The 16415-nt window shown below is 42.8% G+C and overlaps 1 protein-coding gene across 2 annotated transcripts; it reads right to left on the bottom strand.

Annotated features, from left to right (window-relative positions):
- Positions 1 to 2416: 2416 nt before the first annotated feature.
- LOC147886991 (uncharacterized) lies at positions 2417 to 15676 on the bottom strand. 2 transcript variants are annotated; one of them, XM_087394391.1, is made up of 24 exons: positions 15494 to 15676; positions 14017 to 14447; positions 13631 to 13791; positions 13281 to 13520; positions 12361 to 12470; positions 12169 to 12246; positions 11905 to 12011; positions 11603 to 11697; positions 11168 to 11286; positions 10973 to 11076; positions 10810 to 10887; positions 10610 to 10688; positions 10334 to 10505; positions 9875 to 9945; positions 9517 to 9597; positions 9335 to 9405; positions 7999 to 8095; positions 7833 to 7892; positions 7684 to 7738; positions 7068 to 7522; positions 4180 to 6912; positions 3511 to 4077; positions 3370 to 3428; positions 2417 to 3210 (listed from the first exon to the last, which is right to left on the bottom strand). In XM_087394391.1, the coding sequence occupies exons 2-24, from the start codon at positions 14382 to 14384 to the stop codon at positions 3006 to 3008; spliced, it is 6165 nt and encodes a 2054-aa protein (XP_087250517.1). In that variant the 5' UTR covers positions 14385 to 14447; positions 15494 to 15676; the 3' UTR covers positions 2417 to 3005. The 2 variants fall into 2 exon arrangements, with proteins under 2 accessions (XP_087250517.1, XP_087250518.1); XM_087394392.1 differs by lacking the exon at positions 15494 to 15676 and adding an exon at positions 14617 to 14687.
- Positions 15677 to 16415: the final 739 nt, after the last annotated feature.

Below are 16415 nucleotides of genomic sequence, written 5' to 3'. Positions count from 1 at the left end.
TTTGTATAAATCTACTCTTGGGGATACTGCACTAGGAAATTTCAAAACTTGATTACATAATTTACTAAATGGAGAGGGACATGCTACTCCTCTATAATAATTATTTGGTGCTTTCAATATCTTACACTGCCCTTACTCATCCAAACAAATGGGACTCATTGCATATTAGAAATCAAAGAATGGAATAAAATGTGCACTAAGCTAGGGGAGCTTATTTTTAAAAAAAACATGAATTGATGCATTGTGAGAGATGCTTGGTTCTATTGTACTCGCGTGATAAGGGCTTAGCAGTGACCGTAATCTTGCAAAGTCGCCTTCTAATTGTACCACAATTTGCTGTTGACAAACTTTGTAGGCCCCTAATCTCTCTACAGTCCCATAAAAACTTATTATATGTTGGTTGTGCATAACAACATTAAATTATTTTCCTTCAAAAGTTTTGTAAACAAGGGAAAGAAATGAATGACTTTAGTCATTCATAAGGCCTGCCCAAAAGGTTGGTGGAGGAATTTTGGTAGATGCATCACAAAAGATGTTGATGTGTGGAGGTAGGGACTAGGAAGGAGAGAGAGAGAGAGAGAGAGAGAGAGAAGGAGAGAGTACGTTGAATTGAGGCAAAATACATGGGAGTAAAAATAGTAAGTTGAGCATCAACAATAGATACAATTTTCTTTTGAGGAGAAAATCATCACTAAGTCCTTCCCTCATGGGGCAAGCCAAAAATGTAAAATGTCTACACAACTTGTTCATGTGCTTGCAAAGCAACTCTCAGCTCTACATTGTTCGTCAACACTTCCTTGGCCACCTAAATTGCACTACTTATTTGAGAGTATCGTTGTAGGCTTTCTTCATACAACAAAGCCTACAACACAAAATTTGCTAAGTATTATGTTCATGTTGCAATTATCCACCTTAATTCATGTAAGTTTATCATACATTTTAACTTGCTCCTTCAAGCTTTTTCTTCTCTCTTTTTTTTGGGTGCCCTCAAGGCAAGGGAACATGTGTGCAGGTTAAAGGTATCAATTGAGTTTTTTCAGATTTAGGTATCAAAGATGACTCAAAAACATATTAACCTTTTATTATTTGACATATTAAGGCAATTTTGAAAAAAGGAAAAAAACTGGCAAGACAGAGTACCCTACTCTTGTAGACGTTTGAGACTTAAGTTGCCCCTTGTAAGGTTATTTCAACCTTTGATAATTGGCAAATCCTTCACCCTTGCTTGTGCAACTACTCGTGAATGTCATCAACCCTCTTCATGGGTCGAGGTGCCATGTGCAAGCCATTTTGGTGCCGAGGTTGGTATTGTTGTAACCCCTCCCTCAATGTTATCTTGTGGCTACAAGTTTTGGGTGGATGCAATTGGCCTACTTAAATTGGGTAATTCAGCGGTTGGTTTCAATTGAGATCTTTTGCCACGCTGTAAGTGGTGTTGATGAGACACTTCATTGCATATATGCTTTACTCCAGCTTAATGAGACAATCATAATTTACCACCAGTCTGTCCACCAAGGTTTGTTGCCTCTTCCTTATGGGTCTCTAATAATCTTTTTTCCCATGCTAGGCCATGAGGTGACAAGTTCACCTGCCCTTTTAGCTCACTTTGATGCCTACCATTTGATCTAAGGAAGCTACATCATCTATTTTGCCTGTGTGCATGTGTTTTCCATTTATCAAGGGTGGTTTTTGTTTGCTGTGTTGGCAAGGGGGTTATCATTTTGGTTGTGAAGACCTTGTTACCTTTTCGCTTCCATTTACATTCAAAATCCCTTCCCAATGGACTCTGATAAAACTATAAAGTGTTAAGGGTAAAGCATTTCATGTCAGAGAACATTGAGGTTTGCTTGCTGGGCCAAAACCCTGCAGCAGCAGACCACAGAATGACTCAACGCTCAGTATCTTACTAAGTGCACACAAGCATACACAAGAAGGCGCATACAGACCTGGAGTAAAGCACAACATGAACTGAAATTTATCAGTATTGAGTACAAAAGAGCCATATAAACAGACAGTGCATCAGGTAAGCCACCACAGCAACTTATCCAGCCTGCATCCTAGATAGTAATGTGTACTCACAAAGTTAGGTTCAGAAGATTTGTGCTCAAGAGGCTGCGTAACTGATGCCCTTACGTTTACTTATAATTAATGTGGGTGCTATTTGAAGGATCAATACATACATTCTGTAAAATAATTGGTAAGACATATTCTGACTGTAACAATCCTGCTTCATTGTGAACTATTTAACTTTCCAAGCAAATTCCAATCCCCCCCCCAATAAATATATAATAATAATAATAATAATAAATAAAGAGAAATATTGTAGAGTACCTTTAAAATATTAAACAAAGACAGGTTTGCTGCCCACTTTCTACAGAGTTGCATCCATTTGAAAAGTACATAATCAGAACTCTTGCCTTCCTTTCCAGACATTCACGTCACATTAAAAGCATTACCGTAGCCTTTCAGGACGATGCACATGTAATTCAGATCTCTTAAGGGGGGAAAACTCATATTATAATACTGTGTTATGAACCCCCCTCTTACGATTTTCTATGTGACCTCATATGGCTAATTTTTTTTAAACGCCTAGAGAGTAGCTTGAAAGATATAAAGAAAATCCTGAACAGGATCAGAGCCAAAAATGGGCACCAGATATAGTGTGAGTCCACTTTCAAACAAGGGTATATTGTCCTTCACAAGCTGATTGGGGGACCTTGATTCCCGTGTTTTCTGAGAAGAAATATTAATGGAACCATGCCCAACCAACATTGATGTCCTCGCACATGGGTATCAAGTGCTGCCAGTTTTAGGTGCACAAACACCACAGATGTGTTATTACAAGTACAGGGATTGTACAAGTGCCTGGGGCAATCTCTAATGTATACAATCACTCATCCAGTTGTGAGATACACGTTGAGCATGGCCTCTCGAAGCGAGCAAAAGTATGAAATGTACAATGGGCTGTTACCAAAAGAAGAGAAGCCAGCAATTCACTGCTGAATTCAAGCAGGGGATTCACAAGAAATTTCTTCCAATATATCCCTGGCAAAACTTTGCATTTGCTTTGCCATCAGGCTGTCGTTCCCATAGTAGATATCAGCATTAGAGACAAGAAGCCGCACATCAAAATAGAAAGCCTTAGTCGAATGATAGTAGTCATTCTGCAACCGATGCTTGATGATATCCAATGTCAACGGAAGAGGTAACCTGTACACAAACTAGGATAATAAGAGCTCTCTTCAGCCAACAAAATAAAAGAAATGTTTCGATACCCTGAATATGTGTGTGTGGGTGTCCAAGAACATGTCCCAACTCATCCTCTAAAACAAAACAAACAGCGCAGGCCAAATCACAAACATAATGTACCTGTTAATGAAATCTGCTTTGCAAGCCAATTGATTGAGTCTATGCAAACCATATGCATCCTGCAGAAAATGTGACGAGGTGATTAACAACACACATTTTTACAGATGTTCATATACCAAATCAAGCACATTAGAAACTTACCTCAGGCTCATTTGCAGCAGATTCCAGCAGAGACAGGAAATAGGCTCTGTTCTCCTCATCAATGTGTGGAGGTTCCCACCTAATGTTTTTTGGATCGAAGAGCTCCCAAGGACTGTGATTCAAGGGCTTCGATGTGTCAGTTTTGTATTGTACTATAAACCTATCCCAAGGGCTATCCGGAAAATTCTCATCCTTGGCTTTTACAGATATAACTCTCCCTTCCCACCATTCACCACCCTGTCCATCAGGAGACCTCCACCATACTTTGCATTTATCTCGATGAGTCCAATTCCTTTCTACAGCAGCATCATACCTACTTTTCTCTACAATGAAGTCTGGGAAATCTGTCAGTTCTGGCAAGGTTAGCCAGAAGGTATTTCCCTGTAATTGTGAATTGACATCAGAAAATTCCAAAGTGAGTTTACAGCAAGTATCCCCAGAATCTGTAAGGATTGCATAATCAAGCCCCACAACTTGACAGATTTCCACAGCCCTGAGACTATCCTTGAAAATTGTCCAGGGGCCAGGCTCGTCTATTTTATGTTTCTCCAGAAACTCCTGGTGTCCCTGATCAACAGACATTCAAAAAAACCACCCATAAAATTTTAGCACACTGGAAAGTTTTGAATATCTGCTGATGCTAATAGAAATTGATAGAAGATTTTCTACCTGCCTAACGTAGGCAACCTCGTCACCAAATTGAGGAATGTAACGAGTGCCTTCTTCCACCTCTGACAGCAAAAGCCAGGCTGAGCTCTTTCTAGTTCGGACACCTTTGTCTCTATTGGCCATGGACATTTCAGCAAGTCTTCCTTGCTCCCTATCCCAAGATGCATCTCTTCTTGTTCGACGGGATAATCGAATACCCTTTTTTTCATTTGGTATAGATGTCCGGTTTCTAACAGTCCTCTGCAGACCACTTGATCTATTCAGTTCTGCAATGGGCGTCTTATCATTATTCTGAGTCAATCCGCCTTCAGGATCATCTAGGTGTCGTTCTCGCTGCCGTCTTTCACGAGCTTCATGATTATCATGCCAAGGAATAGTTTCTGTCCAAGTACGCCCTCTTCTGCTCCCGATCTTCTCTTTTCCCTTGTTCAAAGGTGTTCTTCTTTCTCTACTTAATTTCGATCTGGCTTCTCTGCAACCTTCAGACATCACTGATCTCATGTTCCGTATTCTTCTCTTGCCCATGAAGTCCTCACTTGAGTTTTGAACTATGTTGTTTATTGATTCTAGTTCACCCAAGGTTCTCCTTTTATGTCTTAGAAATTGTATATAACTATCACCTCTCTCTTCTCCACTCTGAGATTCGCTCCAGCTTTCATTGTCTTGGATAAAGTCACTTTCACTGTTACCTCCACTTACATCCTGCATTATATCACCCCTCCTCCTAAGAGGATCCTGAGTAACACCATTGGGATCATCCCTCGTACTTCTTTGCTGATCGATGTCAAATCCTTCAAATGTATTATTTTGCTTCAAAGCTCCTCTTGTGTGAGCAGTTCTTCTTGGGGAAGCCTCCAAGATAGGATGGTGATTAAATTCTCCATCACTCAATTGCAAAACGTGTGAATCTTCATGCTCATCCATCTTTTCTGATATGCTATGTACAAAAGTCCTTCTCCCTTTCAATGCCCTAGCAGCATGCTCCATACCATTGGCACTAGCTATTGGGCCATTCCGACCTTTAAACTCATGCATCTGAGAAGGTATCTGTTTTTGGACATCCATCTGCCCATGCCTCCCCTGAGCAGATATTCCACGTGTCTCTGCTGTTTGCTCCAGCCTAGATCTTGAGGTATCTTGTAATCGTGAAAGAACCACACTACTTTCCATCTGCCTTTGCCTAGTACTTGTTCCTGACCTAGTCACGATTCGCCCATCATTCAGCAAATTTTTCTGAGCTTGGTCCAAAGGCATGTTTGAAAATCTTGAGTTCACGGGTTGCGATCTCGCAACAGTATCTGGGGATGGGGACCCATGATTCTCCAAATGCCTTTTCCCTGAGTTTCTGGTCTCTCGTGCCGATAGATCAAAAGGTGCAGGGGAAGAGATCACAGTTCCAACTGCACGTAACTTCTTTACCCCTCCACTGTGAGCCTCCCCTTCATGGCTCACAAATTTTGACTCAACATCTGGGAATGTAGCTTTTAAGTCCTCCCCTACGCCACCTTGAAAAGGCCCACTATTGCTAGTTAACCTGTCATTGCTGCAGCTTAAACTGGAAGGATTCGAGTCACTTGGCTCGGTGGTGCCAGCTCCATGTCCACCATTTGGATGTTTTGAATTTTGTATACTTGTTGATTGTTGACATTTCCTCTTTCCATTACTAAACAACCTTCTATGATCTCCTGGAAACCTTACTTCATGTGGGTACCATGTCATCAAGGCACTGTTTGCAATGCCATTGTGATCATCCCTATGGTCACCTGTGTCAGATATACCACAATAGTTATTAGAAGGGAGTGCTACAGACTGGGGAGGTTTGACAACAAGCCTTCTCAATTTCCTCTGATTGTGATCCCTCCGAGCTGAAATTTGATCTGCTTTCAATGCAAAATGTTCCCCAGCAGATGGTGCATTTGCCTGCTCCCCTGGACTTCTGCTCTTTGACTCCATAAGGTTGGTTCCGCTATTTCGCAACTTCAGAACCAGCCGCCTTTGGGACCTGGGTCGCCTGCTGAACTCTCCCAGCTCAGCCACCTTTAATTTGGCTGACATATCCCTTCCTGAAATAGCCTCATTTGCATCCATTCCAGAATTTTCATCTTTGTCATCCTCCCTAGAATCCTCCTCTTTGTCATCTTTCTTTAAACTCTCCTCTATTGTATTTCTTGCAAAGTCTTCATCTTTAATATCTTTCTCAGAATAATCTTCTTTCTGATAAATTTCCTCTTCACCATCCTTCTCTGAAATTACTACTTTGTCATCCACTTCAAAATTGCCATCTTTCTCATTGCTTTCAGAAATTTCAACTTTTTCTTCTGTGACCATTATTTCCTCTCTTGCTTCTCTTCTGTGATCATCTTCATGCTCAACTACATTCTTCTGCCCACTACTCAGGGAAGGGCTTACAGGAGGCCCCTCAGACTCTGCCCCTTCTTCAGTGTTGTAAGAACTTGTGTCATGCTGGCTAGAAGAGAGTTCTTCCTCATCCTCATCGTCATTTCTACTAATGTGAGAAAAGAACTGTAAAGCATTCTTAGCAGCCACTCTCTTCGGTCGTGCTTGCTGTTGTTGCAATGCAGGTCTCACAGCCAACAAATGATGTTGATTATCTTTGAAATGTCTTTGCCTTATGGACCTTCTGTCTGTAGCATCTGCGGACCCTTCATTTGTGTCTTGTGAATTAGACGGTTTTCTCCTTACTTTCCTTCCAAGAAGATTGCTCACCATTCCCTGCAACAAAAAGTGTAAAGGTCACTCACAGGGCAAGTTGAAGTCCTAGAAAATTATCATCACGCTCATATTGCAATACTATTTGGCATTAACGGCCAGATGCAGGACAAAGATCGCACCACCTTAACTGAAACTCTAAAAAGACAATCTCATACCTCTGCTTTTCGCTTGTTACGGTTTGACCGCCGCAACTGAGTCTCCTGTATGCTTTCTTCTTTACTTTCACCTTCTTCCTCATCACTATGTACAATGCCTTCAGTAGAGCTAGCAGTTCCTTCATCGTCAAGTAGACTCAGACTCTCCTCACTGACACTGTAGTCAGATCCAGAGTCGTCACTCAACCTGGTTATGTCCTGCTCCCAGTCCATTGTCTCGTCTGCATCTGGGGGTTGCTCAACCCATCTCATTGCACCATCCATCGCAGTGTCACCAGGGGATCCTTGAATGATTGGATGCACAGCAAGTGAATTGTCACCAAAAGCCACATAATTGACATCATCCATTGTGCCAACTGCAAAATTAACAGGTGGAGGTTGCCAATCTATGCCCAGAGCTCCTAAACGCCGCTGTTGATACATGCTCTGATAGGGTTCCTGGTACGGAATCATATCTGGACAGACAGAAGCAATCAAATTCGGCATATAAAGTTGCTACCCTCGAGTCATGCACATTTTAATTTGACACAATTCATTGGTGGTAATGCATTTTTGCAAACAAACTACCACAGTTTCTTTCTAAGAAATCCCCACAACTAGTAATCATGCTACTTACTTGCATCACAAAGAAGATCTTGGATATTCCTCTGATGTGGAGGTAGTTGTGTCTCCTGCATTGGCATTGAAACAGCAAACTTAAGTCCAAAAAGCCACTAGAACATGAAGCTGACACAAAAAGAAGGGGTGAGGGCAATAAAAAAGCACCTGATCTAGCACATTGCCTTGTATATCACGCACAAGAGGCCGGAAATCTCCCAAGAAGAACTACCAGATAAAAGAATATATTCAAAATTGCACCCAATACAAGCTTATGTGCCTACACCAACACCTCGACAGGACACACATATGAGTCCAAGAACAACAAGCATACCTGATCATACTTCGCATCCTTCTGTGATTCTCCTTGGCCAGTTGACAGCAGATATATTTGCCCCACCTCATCTGATACTACAATGGATGTACCATCCCTGTAGCACAATTTTTTTGGGGTAAGATCAGAAACAACTGCACTTTCACAAACAAAAGACGTAACTCAATATATTTAATGCAGTAAATCACAACTGCACAAAAGAGTGGCCTAAAAAAGCATGGCGATAGTCCAAACTTTAAGGGGCATAAACCTTGTGGAAAACATTGTCATTGAAGAGCACCTAGGGATGTGTGAAAGTAGGCAGCAAACAATCCCACAGTTTGCATGACGATAACAAGAACAATCGCAAGACAATGACCAGGGGAGACACTGGTACAAAAAGAAAAAGACAGCTGCTACTGTCACCAAAGCAACAGGAGCAACCTTTCTTCATATGATATTCACAGTCCTCTATTTGCCTCTCTAAAGATTTATTTCTTCAATTCATTAAAAAACAAGTTCAAACTTCAAAATTTTGCAAAAACACATAAAGAACATTCAACCAGGTCATCTCCTTCACATATCCATTCATGGGAGGTGGAGGAGCAAGCACACATGGTTCTCATTCATCACTTGCTAGCTTGAAAGAAGAAGATCTCAAGTATTCCCTGGAGGAGTTTTGCAAGCTTGTACAGAAGAATCATAAGGCTACAAAAATGTTTCTGATGTGGCCCTGTTCCAGTGACCAGCTCCTGTAATAAATGCACACATCCTTCTTATTCAACAGCTAAACAGCAATTCGTTGAGGACCTGTCTTCCAAACCCATAAAGAGTTCATGCAAAGCTTGTTGGTAGGCTTATTACAGCTCATCATGTATGTAGTGATTACATGTCTTAGATGGCAATTGGTAAGGCTATGAAGATCAGAATGCTTCTTAGTGCCATCAAGAGCCGGGGGGAAAGTGTCACAAACACAGATATGGGTCTAGCCCCATTTACTACAGGGAACTGAAAAAGCATGAGACTGGACTTCCAGAAACATCTTGGTATCCCTAAAAAATTTCAAGATCAGTGTGATGTGGCCTCTATCTTTAAAATTACAAAGAGAGAAACGGTCCATTGTCTAACACTTTCACCCCAAGATATTAACACATTTATGTTACGAAATTAGAAGCTTCTCACTCTTCTTGAGAGAAAAGGTATAAGTGCTACTAACTGTAGCCCAAAAATCCAAAGATCATGTCTTAAAACTCGGACAAATTATACAAAATCATCTTATTATTCAAAGCAGAAGATCACACCAATGCTTCATCTTTATCCTCAACAGTAAGCAGCGCATCAAGTTGCAAAGTCTTACGGAGAAAAACTGCCATCAACAATTTCAAAATCTCCAGTTTCGTAAATGCGAACAGGCCGTCCCTCCCAGATCTGCCAACCCATGAAAGGCTAGGACCGTGTCATCTTTGATTCATCTTAGCGCTTGTAAATACATAAACCAAAATGCTGAGGTCAGAGGAATCAAGTAGCAATTATACTTACATCCCAGATGATCACCCGCCCATCATAGCCAGCACTCATCGCAATCCTTGGATTGAAGGGGTGTACATCCACAACATATGTCTGGACCATCATTTCCCGCCCCCAAAAATGAAGAAATACTTATGCTTAGGTATAATAATCAAATTTTGGCAGCTAAAAAAGGAAAAATCAGTACGAGTCACTGTAAATGGAACATACAGGTTTGAGTTCATAGTTACAAAAAAAAACAAAGTGAGTCTCGTGTTATATTGCAGCAGAAAGCAGCTATATCCAAGTACATGCCTGACATGCCCAGCCTTAAGGTCATTAATTCAAGTGCCGATGTCAAGACAGTGCAAGGCAGTAGGTATGTACGAACCGATTTGGTATGGCCAGTAAGAGAGTGGACTAAGCTTCCATCCACTGCATTCCACACACAGATCCTGCAATCTGCAATATTGTCAAACACAGGAAACGGCCAGCATGCTTTCACAAGCTGATACCAGATGGCTCAAGACCATGCGGTCAGAATGAAAGACAAGTTGCATCCTTGTGCGACTCCAAAGAGAAAAGCATAATACTTTTTAATTCAAAGTTACTTGGCAAGGCATGTCCTCCTTTGACAATTAAGGTCCAGACAGTCACACAACTAAGCAAACAACCTCTTTTTTGTTTTATAACTTGAAATTCAACATCAGACCTGCCTTTTACAATTATTATATTTAGTTTTACCCACGATACTCCATTTGCAGTTCAAAAAGAGCTGTATTATCACAAGCCGTTTGAAAATTATTAATTCAACCAGGACCAGCTGAGAACAAATGAAGGCAATGCTTACCCATTATTGCAGCAAGAACAAAGCGATTATCCAAGCTCCAGACAATCATATTTACACCCCGCGGGGTTGGAAGCAGCCTTTGCCGAGGACCTCCACCTCTGGGTGGTTGAGGAGGCATAGGCGGAGGTGGTACATGCAGATGATAGGCCTTTGCCCAGCGACCTGATCTGGCCTACAAACAGTTCAGTATTAAACGTTGGCATCAGCTTGGAAAACATGTCTCCAAGAGAACCCCCCAACAAAGAGTTAATTCCCAAAGCAGCAAAAGCTACTTACATCTTTCCTGCGAGATTTGTGAACCCAAATTATGGCACTGCCATCCCGGGAACAAGTCACAATACTATCACGTGCAGCCCTGGAAGGAGCAAGGTCCTTGAACTTTTCATATCAACACATCATGTCAAAGAAGGAAACAAAAGCATGCATACAAACTTCCTCCTGTGATGACATTGCAAGTTGCAACAAAGGGTACAAACCAGGAATTCCTGAATTTGGCTATGCGCTCCTCCTTGACACTTTCAGTAGCAATTGGCCTCAATGGGCCTGCACAACCACTTATCACCAAAAAAAGAAAAACTCTTGAGCAATAGCAATCCAAAAAATCAAAGGCTAGTACACTATAATTGATCAGGAATCCACCTGAACTGCACATAATTTACAGCATTCTCGTGACCCTTCAGCAAATCTAGCTCATGATTTGGTTTCCCCGTGATTTCATCATTCCACCTCCGAGCATCCCAAACCTGCAGAGGAATGCACAGATGCTTCAATATCACCAATACACAATCCAGGATGAATCACTAAAAATAAAAAGAGAGTAACCAGACACATTACCCGTGCAAACCTGTCTGAGCTGCCAGTTACAAAGATAGTACCATCTGCATTGAAAGCACAACAAGAAATCTGAAGCCCTGCCTGTTGCACAGGTAGAACTGGGACACTGGACTTTGCAGCTGAAATTTTCCCAAAACATAACAAAAAAATTCTGTAAGATTCAAAATGCTTGCAGGCCATGACTGGTGCAAGGTAAAAAATCATAACCAATAGATCTGCAGATTCTGTGGATTGCATCTAACTTCATCATCACGGTTGGTATAGTTCATTAGAGAGACAAATGAATTAAGAGATCTAGTTAAAGACCTTATGACCAAACTTTCAATGTGCTCTTTGTAACAAACGAAGGTAGTGGGACAACATTTTTGGGATTCCCGAATTGTAAGGGCATGTCACACTTGCAACCAAAACTACAGAAACACTGCAGAAACTTACATGTATTGCTTGCTTCTGGCTTTGGCTTATAGACTCGAGGCATTACAGAGGAGTCTCGAGCATCCCAAATGCGACATGTTCCGTCATCTGAAGACCTAATTGCAAATCCAAGCACACAAGACTGTGAGAATATTCATAAGAAAATATAATATCAGGCTTACTCTACGAGAAGGAAAACTCTCACAAGAACAAGCACACCCTAAGACATGCAAACGTCAAAATACTCTGAAAGCATACAGCCATATGAAACTCCACACGTAGGATCACTTAATTTATACAGTCTTTGTAGCATATGAACTTACGACAGTAGATGATGCTCACAACTCTGCCTTGGGCTAAAGGCAATAGCTGTCACTGCACCATTGTGGCCACGCAGCACTGAAACTGGGACCCCATGTGGTAGACGCCACTGGCAAAAAAGGAATTGAATACACGCTCAACAAACAGCCTCCACAAACACACAATTATCACTGGAAGTACAGAATGCAATAGTTAACGTACATACAACATATATTGCCGGTAAACGAATCTGCAATATGGAGCTGGGAATCGAAAGTAAGCCTTACAACACGGATTGTACAATCGTTTGAAGCAGATGCTACAAGTGCATTACCACTGCTAACAGCCAAATCTGTAATATCACCCTGCAGTACATGTGAACCACAAAATGGTCTGTATAAACAAAGTTTCAAAGTTCAACATCCCTAGCTTCAAAGCAGCTTTTAGGCCCTAGGGTAATGAGAAGGGTAGAGGAGGACCTCATGCCCACGACAACTCCGAAGGCAAAGACCTGTTTCTGTTGACCAGATTTTCACCAGCCGGTCATCTGAACCAGTAATTATATGCTGCCCAGTTCTGTCGAAAATAGCTGCACATAAATGAAAAACAAAACAAATTTCTATGAGTAACCCATTGAAAGCTCCCTATGTTTTCCAACTACAGGCATGAAAATTACAAATTTGATTTATGCTATCAGTGCCAGTGACAAACTGATTCATCTAAGTCTGCTTTGAGGATAGTGGGAAAGAACCATCCCAATAGGACGCCAGTGCAGGCTTAGCAATCCAGGTTTCAGGCCATGCATGTAGCAGGATGCTGTGAAGCCTCTGTACTAGAGACAAGTGGTCAGAGCCTGCAGTCCAAGTCAGCTTAAAGGCAAGTGGCAAACAACCAGTCTGATCAGTCTAATCAGCTTTGGGATAATCTTACACAAAATGCTCCAAGTCAGCTTAAAGGCGAGTGGCAAATGACCAGTCTGATCAGACCCAAAAAGCACGATGAGCAGTACAAAGCCTTCAGGAGGCAGTGGTTGCGTAGGCAGCAATAGGCTGCTAGATGGTGGTATAGGTAGCTATAGGCTGCTATGTTGCAAGGCCTCAGCAGCGGAGATCAAGTACGGCACATTCCAGCAAGCTGACAAAATGCACTGGCCAGACGTGGACTTCAGCCCTAGGGATATGTGCAGCAATGATATAAGGCAGTTGCAGAGGATGGCAGCTCCCATATTGGAAATAGTGTTCTCGATAATGTACAACTAGTGAAATAGGGATGGTCCTGGTAGAATAACGCATGTACTGATATGTCACAATGAGCTTACACCATGACTGCAAAGTTACATTACAACAGATAGCGCCATTTCACAAGCACCTACAAACTTTATTTCTGGCCTGAAATATACCACAATAGACAGCATTCCGATGGCCCCTGAACTTTTTTATAATCTGTATTCTGTCAACCAAGACAGATGGTTTGGCAATAGCGTAACTAGCAGCCCTGATGGACGGTGAGCGATGATGCCTCGCAAAACCACCACCCAATTCTCTCAAAGTCAATCCATGAACCTGATCCGAATGCCAATGTGGCCACCGAAATTGTAACAGCCATGGAGAACCCTGCTCTTTCCCTCTGGTATGTTCAGCTGCAAACACTAATATCAGTGTTCTGATGTAAAGCTGAAAAAAAAAAAGCTTGAGAGGCTCAAGAATTGACAGTTTTTGCTAGCAAAATCAAGAAACAATTGGAACTCACAATCCAAAAGTGAAAATGAACCAAGCCCTAAGAGGGTGGGCACGTCTGCTGCAGTAGGAATTCTTGAGCTGACAGGCTCCAAAGCGGCTGCTGCTCTCCTTGAAGCTACCAGCTGCTGACGTAACAGCTTCACTAGATGATTCTTCTCGATGTTGGGATGTCTACACATAAAAATTCACATGCCGACACATAGCTGAGACAGGTTACAAAAGCCTTAAAGAGAACTGCAAGAGTACTATTGATGATTATCTACGTCTTAGACTGACGCACAAATATCCTCAAGTAAGAAATCTGTAGGTCTTTCAAATGTGCTACATTCTACACGCCTCCGCACTGATACCTTTGAAGTTAAAACCTGCAGAATGCCTGCAACACGTCACACATACCTCTCTACAACTTGGATGTAACTCAAAGGAAACGATGACCCGTCGTCATCCTCGTCACCGCTATAAACACCCGCCCTTGAATACCAGGCATGGTAACGCCTAGGTAGGAGCTTATGCTGCAGGAGCTCGTTCCATAGCTGGCCAGAGGCTCTGGTGCACGGACCGCTAGACAAGAAGTGCATAATCAAGAAGTAGACCTCCCGCAAGTCTACATCTACGTCGTCCTCCATAGCTGCAATGACAGCCAAGCTCGGTTCCTCTTCAAGCCTTCGCTTCTCCACGTGTTTCTGTGGTGTTGCGAGAATTCGTTTGGAAGCTGCCAGCAAGCCTGGCTTTTCACCTGCCGTAACTCCATTACACGATGCCATCTCAATTACACTGTATATCCATTGTAAACCTTTTTCTTTTCCAGAGAAATATCCATGGTAAACCTGCCATAAGCCAATCGCCAGTGTAGACTGCTCAACCATTAGACATAATTCAAGCCAAGTGTTCCGATAAACATACGATTGAAAGACAGAAGCTTTTCAAAACAAAGCTCCCAGGAGTATATCCTTCAAAATTGGGACGAATAAGACTACATCAGACTAACTAGCGTACCTACACTCAAACGTGGAGTAAACCTGCACAAATCACGTCGAAGAGACACGAGGCCCTGAGCCTTATAAACAAAACCTGCACGAATCACGTCGAAGTGACACTAGCCCCTGAGCATTACAAAAGCTCCCAATTTCAATGAGTCGTAAGCTTTGTAGCCATCAACAAGATTTAGACTGCTCGAAACTGCACCTCCAGAAACATCGCAAATTTTGCGCAGAGATGAACTGCCTAAATGCGATCCCTGCGAATATGGTCATGGCTAACGAGGCTGAAACCTCCGACAAAGTCCACAACATACAAACCTAAATTTCGCAGAGTGGCTTTTGGACTTCACATTAACCTAACTAGAGCAGATCCGTGTGTATGCGAACTATCCATTCCTCTTACCTCTCAAGATCGTAGTCAACGCTCTCTGCCATGTAGCGAAAAACATGAAAGGCACGACGCAAAAGTCCCTGCTTTATGGGATCGGGGAAAAACTAAGCTTCCGCTATTAGAACTCAGCGTTTCTTCGATAATCGCGCAAACGGTGTTTTTGAAATTGTTCATGAAAAATGTCTTCTGCGCAAATCGTTATGGAGGCTGTGTGAAAGTATAAGAGCCAATCGATTCCAGTGCAAAATCGCAAGCGCAATTTGTTTGCTCGCAGCTACCGAGGTCTCTGAGTTTTTCTGTGAAGAGTCGCGAGATTTTAGCAAACCCTAAACAGATCTGCGGGGAGCACACTTCCCGCAGCGAAGAGGGAGGCAAGGAGGAAGGCAGCAATGCGGAGCTCCAAAAGGGGGCATGCAGGGAGGGGAGTTGGAGGGAGGAAGAGCGCAATTGAAGAAGAAGGAGCGAGAATCGGAGAGAGAGAGGACAGATCGAGGGGACTTACAAGATGAGGAGGTGGGAGGAACCGAGGGGAATGCTTCGGGGAAGGGGGGAGCAGGTTGATTGTTGAGGAAGAAGAGGAAGGGAGGGGAAGGGGAGAAGAGGCGTGAAGCTTTGAAGCTCTGAAGCTCTGAAGGTTCGTGGCTATGGCGAAAATCGAGCTTTTTGCTCAGAAAACGAAGACGAAGCACAGACAACAAAAAAGAGACGACCCTCTGAAGAAGACGATGCCCCAATTCAATGACCGCCTCGAACCACATCACTTTCCACGTGTCCCTCCCCCATTTGTCCTACCATCCCCACCCTTCCACCCGCTCGCTCCACCTCGGACTGCCCTCCTCCACGTCAGCCTTTGCCACGTCACCCCCATGCGCCCACCACGTGGGATGCTCGCCCTCATGACGTACGTGTCACTCCTTTCTCCCCTGGCACACTAGCCACGTCTAGTCCATTTGCCACGTCATCTGCCGTGCCAAAACGCTTCCTGGCTCCACGTCATCTCCACGTGTAGCCGACTCATCCACGTAGGATTCTGGAACCTTCTTACAGTTGCTTTGACCTGATTCCGGTTACCTAGCCCTGAGCCCTCACCCTAAATTAGTAGCATCATTGTGCAGTCAGATTGACTCTTATGGTCGTAGACTTGAGTCCATTAATCCAACTTAATTAATACTGCCGTGATTAATCTGCATTAATCATGGCCTTTTGACTTAATCCATTATGCACCGCACTGCATCCAACGGTCCTCATCTTTCTTGCCACGTGTCCTCTCCAATGCAAAGGGCTCCGATTAAGCCTTTCAAACCAATGCACATCACGAATGTGGAAGCCGGCCCCACGTTATTTGTATTTGTCCAAAAAGAGGCCCATCCCCCACTTCGTTTTTAAGTCAAACTATTCAGAGTTTGACTAGTTCTCACATTGCT

The sequence above is a fragment of the Dipteris shenzhenensis genome, chromosome 23, assembly GCF_047967505.1.
Source record: "Dipteris shenzhenensis isolate YYH24624 ecotype China chromosome 23, Dip_SZ_1.0, whole genome shotgun sequence".
NCBI classification, from domain to species: domain Eukaryota; kingdom Viridiplantae; phylum Streptophyta; class Polypodiopsida; order Gleicheniales; family Dipteridaceae; genus Dipteris; species Dipteris shenzhenensis.
The sequence above is the reverse complement of the archived record's forward strand: the minus strand, read 5'-3'. Positions and strand labels throughout refer to the sequence as shown.

Bases quoted from the DNA above. Each gene is read 5' to 3' on its own strand.
- LOC147886991 (XM_087394391.1), bottom strand. From the start codon at position 14,384: ATGGCATCGTGTAATGGAGTTACGGCAGGTGAAAAGCCAGGCTTGCTG. The intron at 11,077-11,167 runs GTAATGTGTCTG...ATTCCTCTGCAG, and splicing joins GCTCAGACAGGTTTGCACGG to GTTTGGGATGCTCGGAGGTG. The intron at 3,211-3,369 runs GTACATTATGTT...GTTTGTGTACAG, and splicing joins AAAGCAGATTTCATTAACAG to GTTACCTCTTCCGTTGACAT.